Raw genomic sequence first — 17,890 nt, 5'->3', positions numbered from 1 at the left:
ACATGTACTAGTCTAGAGAGGGGAGATAAATAAACATGTACTAGTCTAGAGAGGGGAGATAAATAAACATGTACTAGTCTAGAGAGGGGAGATGAGATTAATACATAAACATGTACTAGTCTAGAGAGGGGAGATAAATAAACATGTACTAGTCTAGAGAGGGGAGATGAGATGAATACATAAACATGTACTAGTCTAGAGAGGGGAGATGGGATGAATACATAAACATGTACTAGTCTAGAGAGGGGAGATGGGATGAATACATAAACATGTACTAGTCTAGAGAGGGGAGATGAGATGAATACATAAACATGTACTAGTCTAGAGAGGGGAGATGAGATGAATACATAAACATGTACTAGTCTAGAGAGGGGAGATGAGATGAATACATAAACATGTACTAGTCTAGAGAGGGGAGATGGGATGAATACATAAACATGTACTATAGTCTAGAGAGGGGAGATGAGATGAATACATAAACATGTACTAGTCTAGAGAGGGGAGATGAGATGAATACATAAACATGTACTAGTCTAGAGAGGGAGATGAGATGAATACATAAACATGTACTAGTCTAGAGAGGGGAGATGAGACGAATACATAAACATGTACTATAGTCTAGAGAGGGGAGATGAGATGAATACATAAACATGTACTAGTCTAGAGAGGGGAGATGAGATGAATACATAAACATGTACTAGTCTAGAGAGGGGAGATGAGATGAATACATAAACATGTACTAGTCTAGAGAGGGGAGATGAGACGAATACATAAACATGTACTAGTCTAGAGAGGGGAGATGAGATGAATAAATAAACATGTACTAGTCTAGAGAGGGGAGATGAGATGAATACATAAACATGTACTAGTCTAGAGAGGGGAGATGAGATGAATACATAAACATGTACTAGTCTAGAGAGGGGAGATGAGATGAATACATAAACATGTACTAGTCTAGAGAGGGGAGATGAGATGAATACATAAACATGTACTAGTCTAGAGAGGGGAGATGAGATGAATACATAAACATGTAGTCTAGAGAGGGGAGATAAATAAACATGTACTAGTCTAGAGAGGGGAGATAAATAAACATGTACTAGTCTAGAGAGGGGAGATAAATAAACATGTACTAGTCTAGAGAGGGGAGATGAGATGAATACATAAACATGTACTAGTCTAGAGAGGGGAGATAAATAAACATGTACTAGTCTAGAGAGGGGAGATGAGATGAATACATAAACATGTACTAGTCTAGAGAGGGGAGATGGGATGAATACATAAACATGTACTAGTCTAGAGAGGGGAGATGGGATGAATACATAAACATGTACTAGTCTAGAGAGGGGAGATGAGATGAATACATAAACATGTACTAGTCTAGAGAGGGGAGATGAGATGAATACATAAACATGTACTAGTCTAGAGAGGGGAGATGAGATGAATACATAAACATGTACTAGTCTAGAGAGGGGAGATGGGATGAATACATAAACATGTACTATAGTCTAGAGAGGGGAGATGAGATGAATACATAAACATGTACTAGTCTAGAGAGGGGAGATGAGATGAATACATAAACATGTACTAGTCTAGAGAGGGAGATGAGATGAATACATAAACATGTACTAGTCTAGAGAGGGGAGATGAGACGAATACATAAACATGTACTATAGTCTAGAGAGGGGAGATGAGATGAATACATAAACATGTACTAGTCTAGAGAGGGGAGATGAGATGAATACATAAACATGTACTAGTCTAGAGAGGGGAGATGAGATGAATACATAAACATGTACTAGTCTAGAGAGGGGAGATGAGACGAATACATAAACATGTACTAGTCTAGAGAGGGGAGATGAGATGAATAAATAAACATGTACTAGTCTAGAGAGGGGAGATGAGATGAATACATAAACATGTACTAGTCTAGAGAGGGGAGATGAGATGAATACATAAACATGTACTAGTCTAGAGAGGGGAGATGAGATGAATACATAAACATGTACTAGTCTAGAGAGGGGAGATGAGATGAATACATAAACATGTACTAGTCTAGAGAGGGGAGATGAGATGAATACATAAACATGTACTAGTCGCACTGCCAGAGGAGAGATGAGAGGAATACACAGCAGTGGCGGTACGATTTACTCAAGTACTGTACATAAGTAACATTTTGAGGTACTTTTACTTGACACCAATACTTTTACGTCTACTCCACTACATCTCGGATCCAAATATTGTACTTTTACTCCACTACATTAATTTGAAAACTCGTTACACAAGTTATTTTGTAGAATTTGATCATGACAAAACATACAGTAACCATTTCAGCCCTATACAGTATATAATACATTTCGGCCATTTGAAAATTGTGAGCTTGTGAGATTGTAGAAGATTTTTATACATTTGAAACTTGAAAACGAGACATTTTGATACCAATACTTTTGTACTTTTACTCAAGTACATACATACATAGACTTTTACTTGTAACATAGTATTTCTATATTGCACTATTGATACTTTTACTTTACTAAAAACCGTGAGTATACTTTTCCCACCACTGATAAACGGGCAGATGAAAGTAGGGGAGGAGAATGGGGCGTGTTGACCCAGGATGTGGTAGATTTACTTCTCCGTGACAAGCAAGGTCATCGCAGAGAGTTTACAACAGAGGACAGGACAGTCCCTAGGAGAGGAGTTTACAACAGAGGACAGGACAGTCTCTAGGGGTCATCGCAGAGAGTTTACAATAGAGGACAGGACAGTCCCTAGGAGAGGAGTTTACAACAGAGGACAGGACAGTCCCTAGGAGAGGAGTTTACAACAGAGGACAGGACAGTCCCTAGGAGAGGAGTTTACAACAGAGGACAGGACAGTCTCTAGGGGTCATCGCAGAGAGTTTACAACAGAGGACAGGACAGTCCCTAGGGGTCATCGCAGAGAGTTTACAACAGAGGACAGGACAGTCCCTAGGGGTCATCGCAGAGAGTTTACAACAGAGGACAGGACAGTCCCTAGGGGTCATCGCAGAGAGTTTACAACAGAGGATAGGACAGTCCCTAGGGGTCATCGCAGAGAGTTTACAACAGAGGACAGGACAGTCCCTAGGGGTCATCGCAGAGAGTTTACAACAGAGGACAGGACAGTCCCTAGGAGAGGAGTTTACAATAGAGGACAGGACAGTCCCTAGAAGAGGAGTTTACAATAGAGGACAGGACAGTCCCTAGGAGAGAGTTTACAACAGAGGACAGGACAGTCCCTAGGTGAGGAGCTTACAACAGAGGACAGGACAGTCCCTAGGAGAGGAGCTTACAACAGAGGACAGGACAGTCCCTAGGGGTCATCGCAGAGAGTTTACAATAGAGGACAGGACAGTCCCTAGGAGGAGTTTACAACAGAGGACAGGACAGTCCCTAGGAGAGGAGCTTACAACAGAGGACAGGACAGTCCCTAGGAGAGAGAGTTTACAACAGAGGACAGGACAGTCCCTAGGTGAGAAGTTTACAACAGAGGACAGGACAGTCCCTAGGGGTCATCGCAGAGAGTTTACAACAGAGGACAGGACAGTCCCTAGGAGAGGAGCTTACAACAGAGGACAGGACAGTCCCTAGGAGAGAGAGTTTACAACAGAGGACAGGACAGTCCCTAGGAGAGAGAGTTTACAACAGAGGACAGGACAGTCCCTAGGAGAGGAGCTTACAACAGAGGACAGGACAGTCCCTAGGAGAGAGAGTTTACAACAGAGGACAGGACAGGTGAGGAGCACAGAGCGCACATTTGCGCTTATACACAGTCTTGCGTAACAACAATGCTTTTGTTTAAATTCTAGAAAGCACTGTATTTCCATAGACCAACAAGACAAGTTAATCACTTGAACCGTACTCGGGTAAAGAAATAAAAAAACAGTTGGAAAATCTTAAGACATTTCTGCGGATGAACTACTTAAACCCTCTAGTGTCCGTGAAACTAAATCGCATTGTGAGCTCGTAGATCTGATATTTTCAATAGGCCAAAATGTATATATAGACCTGAAGTGATTTATGTATGTTTTGTAATAATAATCCAAATGTACAAAGTAATTAGTAACTAAAGCTGTCAAATAAAATGTAGTGGAGTAAAAGTACAATATTTGGATCCGAGATGTATAGTGGAGTAGAAGTAAGTATTGTTAAGTACAAAAACCCTGGAATTTGTGTAGTGCAGTGTGTGTGCACAACACCTTTGCCCATACAGTTAAAGGGACACTTCACCCTTTTTGCAAAAAAATATATGTTAATGACGTTTAGAAGCTTTCCTGGGGGTCTTTATGTGTGTAATGTGTGGTTTTAGATATTTTAGATTGTAGCAGTGAGCCCAGTGTCTCTGATGTCATAGACACTGGGCTCACTTCCTTCCTGGACTACCATTCCCATAATGCTTTGGGGGAACTGCTCCTCCTTGTGGATAGGGGGAGGGCTGTCTTACTGAGACAACATGTAGTCCAGGAAGGAAGTGAGCCCAGTGTCCATGACATCAGAGAGACTGGGCTCACTGCTACAATCTAAAATATCTAAAACCATATATTACACACATAAAGACCCTCAGGAAAGTGTTCTAAAGCTTCTAAACGTCATTAACATATATGTTTTTGCAAAAAGGGTGAAGTGTCCCTTTAATGTAACAACTCACCCAAATGCTTTTGTTTTTATGGAAAAAACGAAATTCTAGAAAGCACAGTGTTTTCCATAGACCTAAGTTAACCACTTGAGCCATACTTGGGTAAAAAAAACAAAAGGAAAATCTTTGGAAATTTCTGCGGATCAGTGAAACTTGGATTACCTTCCTTTTTACACACACGTGCACGCACGCACACGCACGCACGCACACGCACGCACGTTACGCAGTTATACTGCATGGCCATGCATACTTTTCTATGAATACTTTTGTTGTTATAGTATAGACAGGCAACAAATCTAAACACCCCCTTTTACCGTACTAACCTACTTACTAGTCATGGTAATTTTTTCCTTAAATACAGAGATACTGTCAAATTGAAGGATGTTTTGATTGACCAGATCACATAACGTCACATTCATTAGCACAGATTCTGATATCTTTAGTTTTGTCTGTTTTGGTCTAATCCCTGTTTTCTTGGTTGCACTACCCTGTAAAATCAGATATGTCAATGTTGGCTAATTATTATCAGTAATCTTGTCATGGATTATAAGCTATCAGGCATTTAAATTATGTTTTAGATTTTTATAGCCTACTGAAATCGTGTTATTTGTAAATTCTATATTCGGCATTCATATTTTTTTTATTTACAGTTTTTCCTTTTGCCTTTTTTAGTTTTTCTTGTTGCGGTTTTTTCTTTGTTTTTCAGTTTGTCTTAATAATTTCTTTTGCATGCATTTCTGTAATTTCATGTTTGCATGTCAATAAACAAATCTTTAAAAATATATATTATTAATGTTGTTTATTATTAATGTACCGGTAATGTCTCCTTCTGGCACTTCTTTTTATATTTTTTGTACAGTTTTTGTATTGTTTTTGTTACATTTTGTGCTATAATAAATCAAATCAAATGAACATATTGAACATGAGCCGATCTACAAGCTCAAGGGAGGAGCTGCTGAGAACTTTGGAACTCCGGACAGACATTCGGCACCATTACTTGCAATAGTCAGGAGGCCATTCTTCTTTTGAAAACCAAAATGCACCAACCGTACAAACTGTCAATATGCAAATGTCATCTTGATAATCAAGGAAATTTAGTTTATTCCACTCTTGTGCTCATTTGCATTCACACTATAGATAAAAGAATATGGTATAGCTTTATGGGCTAATTTATACATTATTGCATATATTATAAATAATACAACATTTGAATATATTATATTAAAACAAACAAACGGGAAAAAAAACTTCGAGCCTTAGTCAGTCACATTCTTCTGACAGTTCCTAATAACACTGTTTGACACATATACAGTACGTGTCATGTAATACAATAATAATACAATAATAGTGTATATGTACGCGAGCACACACACACACACACACACACACACACACACACACACGCGATATAGGTATATGTGCACAAAACAACACACACCAGAGTTTAGGTCAAGGTGTTGCTTACCCATAGTGGTCTGCGGAGTGATGGCGTCTTCATGTTTGAAGGAATGGTTGGAGAACTGCGAGCTGTGGTGTGTAGGAGTGTGGCTGTAATTTCCAGGCCCGTCGAATGCAACAGCGCTGTAACCTGCAACACATGCACACATTGTGACCTTTACCGTGCGTCTGAAAAACTATAGGCTAGCGGGTACAGGTCATTCGAGTCAACCTATATTTCCCTACTTTCATTGGTGTCATCATCACCATTGTCCTGTACAACGTTGGAGTTCAATTTAAGTACTTAAACTAGTAGACTTTGAAATAGTAAATGGCCAAACTATAGGTATAGGGTGCATGTGTTTTTTTTTTTTTTTTTTTTTTTTTTAAGATATTTTTTTGCGGCTTACGCCTTTATTGATTTTTTAAGGGATAGAAAGTAGGCTGACAGGAAACGGGAGAGAGATGGGGGGATGACATGCGGTAAAGGCCGTGTCGGGTCCGGGAGTCGAACCCGCGGCACACCGCGACTGGATCACCATTCCGGTGCCCAGACCGTTACGCTACGGCCTGGGCCAGGGTGCATGTGTTTAAAGGATTATACCATGGCATTCGGCACATTGAGCACTATATGCACTCTGCCTATGTCTATGCACAATATGCACTTTTTATGACCTATCGCATAGCACTTTAACGGCTGCACTTTAATGGTTATGTGCACCTTTGTACTCTGGTATCTGCTATGTGAACTGTTTGTTTATTTGTACTGTTTCATTGTTTAATGTACTGTCTATGCTGCAACCCAATTTGCCCTTCGGGGACACTAAGTAAACTTGAACCTTGAGCCTTGACATTATACCCAATCATTTTGGTACATAAGTACCGTGGTTTGTTAAGACGTCTGGAAAAGCCATTTGGACGATACATTAATTTTGGTACGGTAAAACTTGCTCACTTATCTAAATCAGTGCTTATATATGCGTTTCCATTCACTTTAACCCATTCTGACCGGGCACCCATTTTGGTGTTAGCATCATGTTATGCTTTAGCTATTTAAAAATAGCAGATCTACAAGCTCATATCGCGCCACCGAGTGGCGCGATACGAGCTTGTAGGTCTGCTATTTTTGAAAAATCGAAGAGCGACTGACATTTTTAGAATCTGATCTCAGGTCAGAATGGGTTCATCAGACCCAGTGTTTGTCCGGCGGAAACCTCGTATGAATCTGATCTCAGGTCAGAATGGGTTAAACGAGCCGCCCGCGTCCGAAATGGTCGAAAAAGGACAGAGTTACAAGTGGGCGTCCCCGGAGGGCCCCCAGAACATCCAGACCCCCAGGAACACGTCCAGAGGGTCAACCCGGTTCCGCGTCCGAAATGGTTGAGAAATGGTTGAGTGTGGGGGTCCCCGAGGCCGGGGTCACTCTAATGTACTGTACTGTCACTGTGTGTGTGTGTGTGTGTGTGTGTGTGTGTGTGCTCGGACACAGCCAGGGACACAGGGAAACAGCCAGGCAGCTGCACACACACACATACAGTAGCTGTCTATAGGAGTGGTTGCACCACCACTCAAAAATCAAGTATCAACTGCCCGTCAACATACTGTAGAATGATTGAGCTCTGTCAGGACCCAGGATGTGTTTTGGACCTAAATGCAGAACTCATTTCAAAGTAAAAGCAGGAGACCAAGGAGGACAGGATAACGAGTACTTTACTTAACTTAAATCATAATGCAAAACAAGGTACACCTCACAGAGCGAATAAACGGAATGCAAGGGAAATACACAGCCTGGGACCCGGAAACAAGCCCCCTGATAACACACTGAACCAACCAACACAGAGAGCAGTCACAGACAGTCTTAAATAGACTCTGGCCAGAGCCATAGAGTAAGACAGAGTTACGCAAACTCCGTTCACTTCATGGGGCCAGTCCAATGGCAGCTCTTCTACATATAGACTTCTATTGCATGGGGACAACCCGGAAGTTTACGGAATGCATTGGAGTCTATGGGCTCGCGCGAATACATGAACCACGTGACCGTGCTGTTTTCTGCCCCCCTCAATATCGCAACTCTTCTATTAGGATGGTTCTGACTCTGGCCAACTAAAGGCAGTCATTAGGCCAACAGCTCGCACCTGTGGATCCCAGACTGTGTCAATCAAGGACTCGCCAGGGGAGAAGGGGGCGAGGATGCAGAGCCTGGTGGCCAAACACGGAAAAGTGCAGGGAACAGATCCAGGACGTGACCATGGCTCTATAGCCCATTTTTTTGTAAATGAACGTAACTTTGGTATGTTTGTAAATGACTATGGAGAAAATATAAACATATACAGGCTACACAAAATAATGGCATTAATGAACCCTAACATTATGGGTCTAACATTCGGCAAAAATGGGAGGGGGCATATACGTTAGTCTGACATACGTGGATGGTCAAGACGTGGCACTGATACGCGTTGCCGGTGAACCCATTCTGACCGGGCACCCATTTTGGTGTCAGCATCATGTTATGCTTTAGCTATTGAAAAATAGCAGATCTACAAGCTCATATCGCGCCACCGAGTGGCGCGATACGAGCTTGTAGGTCTGCTATTTTTGAAAAATCGAAGAACGACTGACATTTTTTTAATCTGATCTCAGGTCAGAATGGGTTAATCAGACCCAGTGTGTGTCCAGTGGAAACCTCGTATGAATCTGTTCTCAGGTCAGAATGGGTTAAGACTCACCCGTGGCTCCGACATAAAGTACCTGGCCGGTTGAGACTCACACGTGGCTTCCGTGTGCGGTTAGGGTTATAGGTTATAGGGTTTGGGGTTAGGGTTATAGGTTATAGGGTTTGGGGTTAGGGTTATAGGTTATAGGGTTTGGGGTAGGGTTATAGGTTATAGGGTTTGGGGTAGGGTTATAGGTTATAGGGTTTGGGGTTAGGGTTATAGGTTATAGGGTTTGGGGTTAGGGTTATAGGTTATAGGGTTTGGGGTTAGGGTTATAGGTTATAGGGTTTGGGGTTAGGGTTATAGGTTATAGGGTTTGGGGTTAGGGTTATAGGTTATAGGGTTTGGGGTAGGGTTATAGGTTATAGGGTTTGGGGTTAGGGTTATAGGTTATAGGGTTTGGGGTTAGGGTTATAGGTTATAGGGTTTGGGGTAGGGTGTCGGACTATTGCGTGTCAGAGTCGGACAGTTATAAGGCCAAAGATATGCACAAGGCAAAAATAGCTTTTCTACAAACGTTGCAGCGCCGCAATGCGTTGTGATCTTGTAGATCAGTTATTTTCAGCAATGATATTTGAGTGTTGAGCAAAAACAGGAGATGGCCTAGCACATTGCCCTGGGGCATACAAATGGTCTATGGTATGTGATGTATGTATGGCTGAAACTCAGAATAGGCCATTCCTTTTTTATTAATTATATGGATTTCCACAATCCTGCAGTCACTCTGTTGGATATTATTAACAAGATCCTGTGACCAGATATGAGAGGCCAACGCATCAATCCCTGTATACCAGTGGTTTTCAACCAGTGTTCCGGGGACCACCAGTGGTCCTTGAGGGGGTTCCAGGTGGTCCCCAGCTAAAAGATGGAGAGTTGGTAACCCCAAATGGACCCTTATATATCTTTAAAGATGAAAATAGGTTGAAAATGGGTGAACTTGTCTTTTAAGTCAGTCTAATCTCCCTCTAAAAAGTTTAGAAATTGGGACACAAAATGAGTGATACGGTACATAGCTAAAATTTACATACTATGCATCAAATCCTAAGCATTAATTTAACTATACTTATATTAAACCCCAGCATTCACACTCAGGTAAAAACATTCGCAGAAAATAGCAGATCTACAAGTGCGTTGTGAGCTTGTAGATCGGCTGTTTTCAGCGAAAATATTTAAGTGAAAACAGAAAAAAAAAAAAAAAACAGAAGATACACTAGTATGAAGCATATAAGAGGGACTCCGGTCAATCATGGGTTTTAAGTGGCTACACTTAAGAGTGTAAATATGTGTCCCTCCTGGTTAAATTGTCGTTAAATTGTCATTCATGATCTTATAGTGTGTTGTGTATATGAGAGAAGTATCGTGGAGAACGTGATCTGCAAAATTTGCGTATTGGCTAAAACATTTTCAAGTATCCCTGCTCTAAAGAAGAGGTTTTGGATATAGTACACATTTAAGTGTAAATGTACCCTTCAATACACAACAAGTACTGCGAAATCCAATGGACACCCATAAGCTTGCATATACAGTTAGTACATGTACGTACACTCACGCACGCAACAAGTGGTGTTTCTGAAATAAAACAGCCTAGACCAGAGGGTGGATCACCTATAAATGATAAATTATCTAGGTTACACACACACACACACACACACACACACACACACACACACACACACACACACACACACACACACACACACACACACACACACACACACACACACACACACACACACACACACACACACACACACACACACACACACACACACACACACACACACACGCACGCACGCTTCATTAATTGTGCTGTCACCTTTACTGACTTCAGATGGCCTGGTGGGGTGGGGAGCCTTAAAACCTAATTAAAGGACTCAATTTGTCTTCCACTCACCCCGTCACATTTGTGTACGTGTTTTTGTGTCTGGTGTGTGTGTGTGTGTGTGTGTGTGTGTGTGTGTGTGTGTGTGTGCGCATGTGTGTGTGAGTGCATTATGCTGTATTCAACTATTAAACTACTATTAAACTATTAAAAGTTGCATTTTATCTGATCACTGTAATTTCTCATGTTTCTTTTCCTTTCATTTCTTTCAGCTTTACTTCTTTTTCAATTTTATTTTACCATGGTTAGTTTAATAGTTGATGGAGATGCTGTAAATCAGCATGCAAGCTATCGTAAAAGCGTTTTATATTAAGTGTTAGAGCAATTCAAATATAAACACCTCAACAACCCTAAAATGATTGTGCTTACTATATATATTTCATCACAGGCTGATATTTTAACTGCTCCGTTGTAAGCAAATGCTGTAGATGGGACAGTTTGAGAAGGAATGGCATTGTTGCTATCATGAAGGGATAATTCCAAATTTGCTTTCTAGAGAATTGTGTTAACGTATTTACGTTTTGTGTTACCTGAATGCGCACGCGCCCCCCTTGATAAACTTTACTCACTTTATTTAAGAATAAGCTATTGCTACACATGCACATACTGTACATCATTAAGACACCCGGGTGGGCAATCTTTTTAATCTGCCAGGTTTTATCTTAACTTTATAATTCATATGATTACGTTTATTGACTCATTCTTTGTTGTTGAATTATTGACTGAATGTATGTTTGTATTGTTCTCTATATACAGTAGCCTAAAGTGTTTTTCACTGTCACCTCATGGAAAATGTCTATAGTGATCATGTGCCCCGAAAAGGTTGCCAACTCTGCCATCCTCAGTGTATGTATAATGTATCAATTTGGAATTATTAACCCATTTTGGGCAGGAACCCCTTTTGGCGTTAGCATTATGTTATGCTTTAGCTATTGAAAAATAGCTAACAAAAACAAACGACATAGAAACATAGCTTTTTCAGAAAACTGTCATTTTCAAACAGACATTTTTTTAGAATCTGATCTCAGGTCAAAATGGGATGAACACTGAGGAATGTTCCTGTGTAGGTGACCCTGTGCGTGGTCCTATCAGCTGTACTGTGTGCTGTTTGTTTGTCTGTGTTCAGTCATCCAGGAGGGACCAGATAAAGAGGGTATCGAGGGTGGACGAGCTCTTTGATGATGAATCCTCTTTCTGTTTATTAATTAATCTGCTCGATAGCTGTGTTATTTCAAATCGCTCTGTCCAATAAGGTATTTTTTTAAGCTGGATGATGGCCATCATCTGCAGTTTGTGGCTTTTCAATGGGCCAAAACACGCAGGAAAGTAAGTACAGGGCACACTGTTTGCACTCACTAATTTATGGGTATGAATCGGATCCATGACTTTTATGAACTTTATACAGCAGCTTTTTCCTCTCACAATTTACTATACATAATATACAGTAAAACTGCATAACAATCTTTATGAGAAATACTATTTTTACAAAGGAGAGTTCATTTCATTCCATCCCATCCAGAGTTGGATATTAGATATTGTACATTAGAATTCACCAAAGCAAGTATTATTTGTGTTTTAGTCCACTCACTGAAAATATTACTGCTTCTAATGAAGAAACTATTTCATGCAAATATAATAATCAGAATACAGGAATACGGCCTTTTTATCCTATCATCATGCCTTTTTATGGCATGATAAAAATTACACACGTAAATGGAGGGAAAGTTAGGGGAATATAAAAATTATCTAGTGATGGAATTAAAATTGTTTACTGGCACAATCTAGAAGTAATCTATTTAATACATATTGCAGGCTGCAGCATTTAAATTCCACGATCAACCGTCAAAACATGTAACATTACATGAAGATTTACATGCTACAGCAGAGAAAACATGTCCACAGCCCTGGAAAAGTAATTGCAATTTGCAGGTGCAGAAAAAAAATCCATTCAAACATTATATAGTAATTAAGATGTTGCTAATTGCTGTTCAATCATTTTCAAAAAGATTGTTTTGTGGCCCAAAATGAATTGTCAGACTCACTTTGTGTTTTTAAGCCAAAATCAATATACAGTATATGCATATTTTATTAGGGTGCAAAACATATTTTAGCATAATGTTTAGAAAATATAATAACAATAACAGTCCAAACAAATCACTGATAAATGTACGGTATACCCACACACATCTGTTAGTAAACTTGATCACCATTATTAACCCTCATAAAGTCATTTAATTGTGAATAACATGTAACTGCTTCACCAGCTATATACATGCGCATATAATATTATCCAATACAGTAACCTTTTCATTCCCAGCCTTGGAGAATAACACACCATTTAACAGTCTTATTTCTGTTATTTGTTGTGTGTGTCTGTTGTGCAAAAGCGGACATCGCTTCCAACTTTCTCTCATAAAAGAAGTCAAGCTTTGTCAAATGAAAGGCCGGGCGAAAAGTGATCCGTTCAATGATTAACAGTGCATAGTAGTCTGCAGTGTCAGAGATGCGAGAGTGAGAGCTTTGGTGTTCGATGGAGCTGCTCTAAGTTTGTTAATGTTCATGTGATGATAATCATCATCTGGGCCGACTGTACTTACAATGCACGGGCAGGAATGTTTGCTTTAAAAGGTCTTCTGATTGATGAAACTCTCGCTTATAATATATTATACTGTACGTACAGAAGTGTGTGCATGCGTCACACACACACACACACACACACACACACACACACACACACACACGCGTGCACACACACACACACACAAGCACGCACACACACACACAACGCAGCCTTACCTTGGTTCCTGCCGGAGGGCTGCGTGTCCATGCAGTTGGTCAGGTAGGGGGGGTTGCTGAACATCCTGGGGGGCTGGTGGTGGTGGGGGTTCGCCACCGAGGGGGGCTGGCTGGGGGGCGGAGGCGGGGGCGCCCCGAACGCCGTGCCATAGCGACAGGCCCCCGTGCCGGTGAACTGTCCCGAGAAGTGGACGGTGAAGGCGCTCAGGCCGCAGTGCGGGTCCGCCTCGTGGTGGTGCGGGTCCCCGGGCGGGCCCCAGGTGGGCTCCTGCTTGATGAAGGAGTGCGGGGCCAGGGAGGTGTGCGCCCCGCCCGGTGGCGGGGCCAGCGAGGAGTAGGGCGAGGCGGCGGCGTGGAAGTCCAGCACGGGGGCCCACTGCGGCGGGGCCGAGCCCAGGGGCAGAGCGGGGCACCCCGGGCCGGGGCCCGGCGGCACGGGGCCCGAGGACAGCGGCGGCACCGGAGGGAGCAGGCTGTTCAGGTCACGCACGTCTGAACTCATCGTGTACAGTCTTGGTTTCGGGTGGAATGGAAGGAGAGCCAAGACTTTTGGTTTTAACTTTGTCACCACCGCGGCGTCTTCAATAACTTTACCTGAATGTTCTTATTTTCTATCCGCGTGTCGTTTGACCGTCTTTCATACCTGTCTAGTGTCTACCTTTTGATGGGTTTGTCAGAATGTCCCTTATAGCTAAACGACTGAATATCGAAAAACAAACAAATAAAGACAACCCCGTTGGGTCCTCGGAAGTCTGCGGACACAATTCGGGGAGTCGTCGCTCGGTTCTCGCTCTCGTAAATTCTTCTTGGGTTCTTTTGCTGTCGTCTGCTGTTTCTATACGACATCAGGCATGAAGCTCCGTCACGTGCAGCGCTGCATGTATGGGAACTCTCAAGTCCAAGAAAACTTCATGATGAAATGGAAAAGTCACAGGGCGCAAAAAAAAAGATGAAAAATACCCAAATCACGCAGAAGCCAAATTCATTATCTTCACGGAACGGGACTAAATGTGCACACTGACAGAAAAGCGTGCAACTGTCATCTTCGCACGGTCAACACAATGTATCTTCTCAGCCAAAGTTAGGAGTCTTTCCTCGTTTGTGTGGAGAGAGATACAGTCCATTGAGATGGAGGAGAGGCTTGTGTGTCCAGGCAGGGCTCTGTCTGTAGGCGAGGGAGGAGTTCTCTCTGTGAATGGAGAAAAGAGAGAGGAGTGAAGGAGTGGAGGAGGAGGTGGAGGAGGAGTATGGAGGAGAGGAGAGGAGTAGCCCTATTTTTCCCCTCCACATCATGTGTCACTGTGTGTGTGTGTGTGTGTGTGTGTGTGTGTGTGTGTGTGTGTGTGTGTGTGTGTGTGCGCGCGTGCGTGCGTGCGTGCGTGGTGAGGGGGTGGAGTCAGTATAGGTGATGAGGGAGCCCTTCTGGATACATTCATTTACTGTAGACTGGTCCACAGTAAATGTGTGCATATACACACACACACACACAAACACACACACACACCCACAAAGTATAAACGCCAGCACGCATTAAAATTCATGAGAAATAAAAATGATGTCTCCATGCACTGAGTTAATTAATTTTGCACTTTCCTTCAACATCGTATAGATTGTTGATGCTTTAATTTCACAAGGGTGGAAACTCTAGTACATTGACGCTACAGCCTACTGTAAATTATCATAATTTCTCTTTCTTTCTTTCTTTCTTTTATTTAAGCTATATAAGCACTTTGCTCTATATATATACAAATGTGTCTGTAGGATGACCAAATAGGCCTATAATGTGATTTTCGTTATCTTTTTTCTTTGTACCACAAAAAATATATATTTTAAAATGTTTCATAATTTCATAATATAGTGCACAATTGATTTGACAAAAGAATGAAACGAATATAAATCAGGAAATGCATGGCCTACTTTCTCTATTACACATAAATAAGTTTCCTTTTGATTATTAGGCTAGATTTTTCTAGCAGCCTTTGACAATCAAAATCATTCAACAAAATAATTACTTAGCCTAAATAATAATTTCGTTCATTGACTTTGATGATGAAATACAGAGCCTAATTAAACTGGTGGTAGATAGTATGCTGTATACGTATAAGGCCAAATACTTAAATAAATTGATATACATCTATTGGTAATTAAATTGAGGTACAAATCTTTTGGTAGTGCCGATTTTTGTGTTTTCCCATATGCGTTTGCTATTTTTGTCTAGGCTATCAAGTAGTCTAATAATTGTTTCGCGTATTTAGCCTATTATATTATGCGTCGTAAAATCGTTCAAAACAAAGGTATATAGTGACCTTGACTCAGAGTATACCGTTAGGTCTGGCTATAGGCTACAGTGTGGAGGTTACTTACTATAGGCTACAGTAGCTGTCCTGACGGAATCTCACAGTGTAAAGTGCATGTCTTCAAAACGAAACGGCCCAACGGGACAATTCAACATAGGCCTATAGCCTATTTGTACAGTCTCACCTGTTTAGGCCCGAGGCCTACAGAAAAAATAGGTAATAATTAGTCTACTCTAAACTATAAAACTATTAACTTTAATATTGTTTTTATTATTAGGCCTATTATTATTATTATTAGTAGTAGTATTTTATTAAACATGACCTTCGCTACATTATAGGCTGTAATGTGTCATACATTTCATTTGCATGCGCATCAAACGTCCGTCCGCTCCGTCACCGCAATATCATTTCTCTCGCTCTAATATACTTTCACTTTCAAATTCTCCTCCTCTCGATGATTAATGTCCAAAGGGCACGACGGGAATTCCGTTTCAATTAGAAAGGTCTTATCTCTGTATTAGCTTTGAAGGAGAGAGAGAGAGAGAGAGAGAGAGAGAGAGAGAGAGAGAGAGAGAGAGAGAGAGAGAGAGAGAGAGAGAGAGAGCATGCGGTTCTATCGTGTTGAACGCAGTCACAGGTGCTGACTTGTGGTTGAACTCTCCTCTCCGGGTCCGTCGGGTCTTGAACCTTGACATGAGGAGAGGAGGCTGTGCTGTGCTGTGCTGTACATGCATACGGTATATTACGGTGCAGTGTGCACGCACGGACAAATAAACCCACGGATTCAATGCAAATGTGAAGCTATTAACATTCTTCATCACGCCAATGATCGAACTTCGCGAACCCTGAACTGAACTGAACGGTGTCCCGCGCCGAAAATAGCAGGAGCGATTATATACGGATTCATTAGGCCTATTAGCCTATACATCGACTTATATTATTATTAGGGTATTATTCTTTTTATTGTATTAGTATTATTATTATTATTACCATTATTATTATTCATTAATAGGCCCTATACAATTATTATTGCTATAATGAAATAATGAAAATTAGGCTATAAGAAAGCAGTTAATTATTAATATATAGGCATTAGACTGTGTTATTTTAGTTCCATTCCAGGAACAATATAGCCTATAATGAAAATATATATGTATTGAAGTGGCTTTTCTGTGAGACACGTTGATATAGAAAAATAAATTTGATTTGGTAGAACCGTGAAGATGTATTCAAAATCTTTGAATATAAATACATGTTTAACTCAAACTTTGCATTTGAAAGGTCCCAGGACCATGCACGATATTTTGAGATATAGGGGTCTGCAGCCAAATACATTAGCCTAAATATTGGGGGTCCTTGCCGTAAAAAGGTTTGAGAACAACTGATAATAGAAACATATGTTTTTTCATAAAACTATTGTCTGTCTGACTGACTGACTGTCCGATTTATAGAAGAAGGGTTAATAAAGGGTGAATAAAGACCTTTCTTTAATGTCTGTTAAGACAAACCTAATCCCTGCATGTTGTACTGCATGCAAGAGACAAAGATACCTGGAAATGGATGGACCCTTTTCACAGAGGCCATTTTTTGCAGCTGAAGGTGAAAGCGTGTGCACGTGTGTGTGATGTGTGTGTGTGCACCCGCGGCAACATGAGGTTAACTGTACAGGAGCTGTCCGTGCTGGTACACAGTAACACCTAAATTAAACACACCCACATAAACTACGTACATGAAGCACACACACACACACACACACACACACACACACACACACACACACACACACACACACACACACACACACACACACACACACACACACACACACACACACACACACACACACACACACACACACACACACACACACACACACACACACACACACACACACACACACACACACACTTACTTTTAGGAGGGAAGTATAATATAGTCATGCGTTTCCACCATACGCAAATACATACACTATTGAAGTCATATTGAAAAGAAACGTGAAGCATGAATTGCTTTTTAATCCCATGACACATTCACAAATTTCACACACACTCTCACACACAAACACACTCCTCCACACTTGAATGAATTTCCATTTGGGAAACTATTTG

At 41.2% G+C, this 17,890-nt stretch overlaps 1 protein-coding gene across 2 annotated transcripts in view; it reads right to left on the bottom strand.

Moving 5' to 3' along the window:
* Positions 1-13,987, bottom strand: part of wt1a (WT1 transcription factor a) — a gene marked incomplete at both ends in the record, with an annotated part of 34,478 nt that extends 20,491 nt beyond the window's left edge. For both annotated transcript variants that reach the window (XM_083763249.1, XM_083763250.1), the window contains 2 exons: positions 6,122-6,244; positions 13,486-13,987. In XM_083763249.1, coding sequence (XP_083619375.1) covers positions 6,122-6,244; positions 13,486-13,987 — 625 coding nt within the window. The remainder of the gene's footprint in view (positions 1-6,121; positions 6,245-13,485) is intronic.
* Positions 13,988-17,890: the final 3,903 nt, after the last annotated feature.

Source organism: Protomyctophum parallelum, assembly GCF_964188405.1.
Source record: "Protomyctophum parallelum genome assembly, chromosome: 4".
NCBI classification, from domain to species: Eukaryota; Metazoa; Chordata; class Actinopteri; order Myctophiformes; family Myctophidae; genus Protomyctophum; species Protomyctophum parallelum.
Note: the sequence above shows the minus strand (reverse complement) of the source record. Positions and strands in the feature narration are given on the sequence as shown.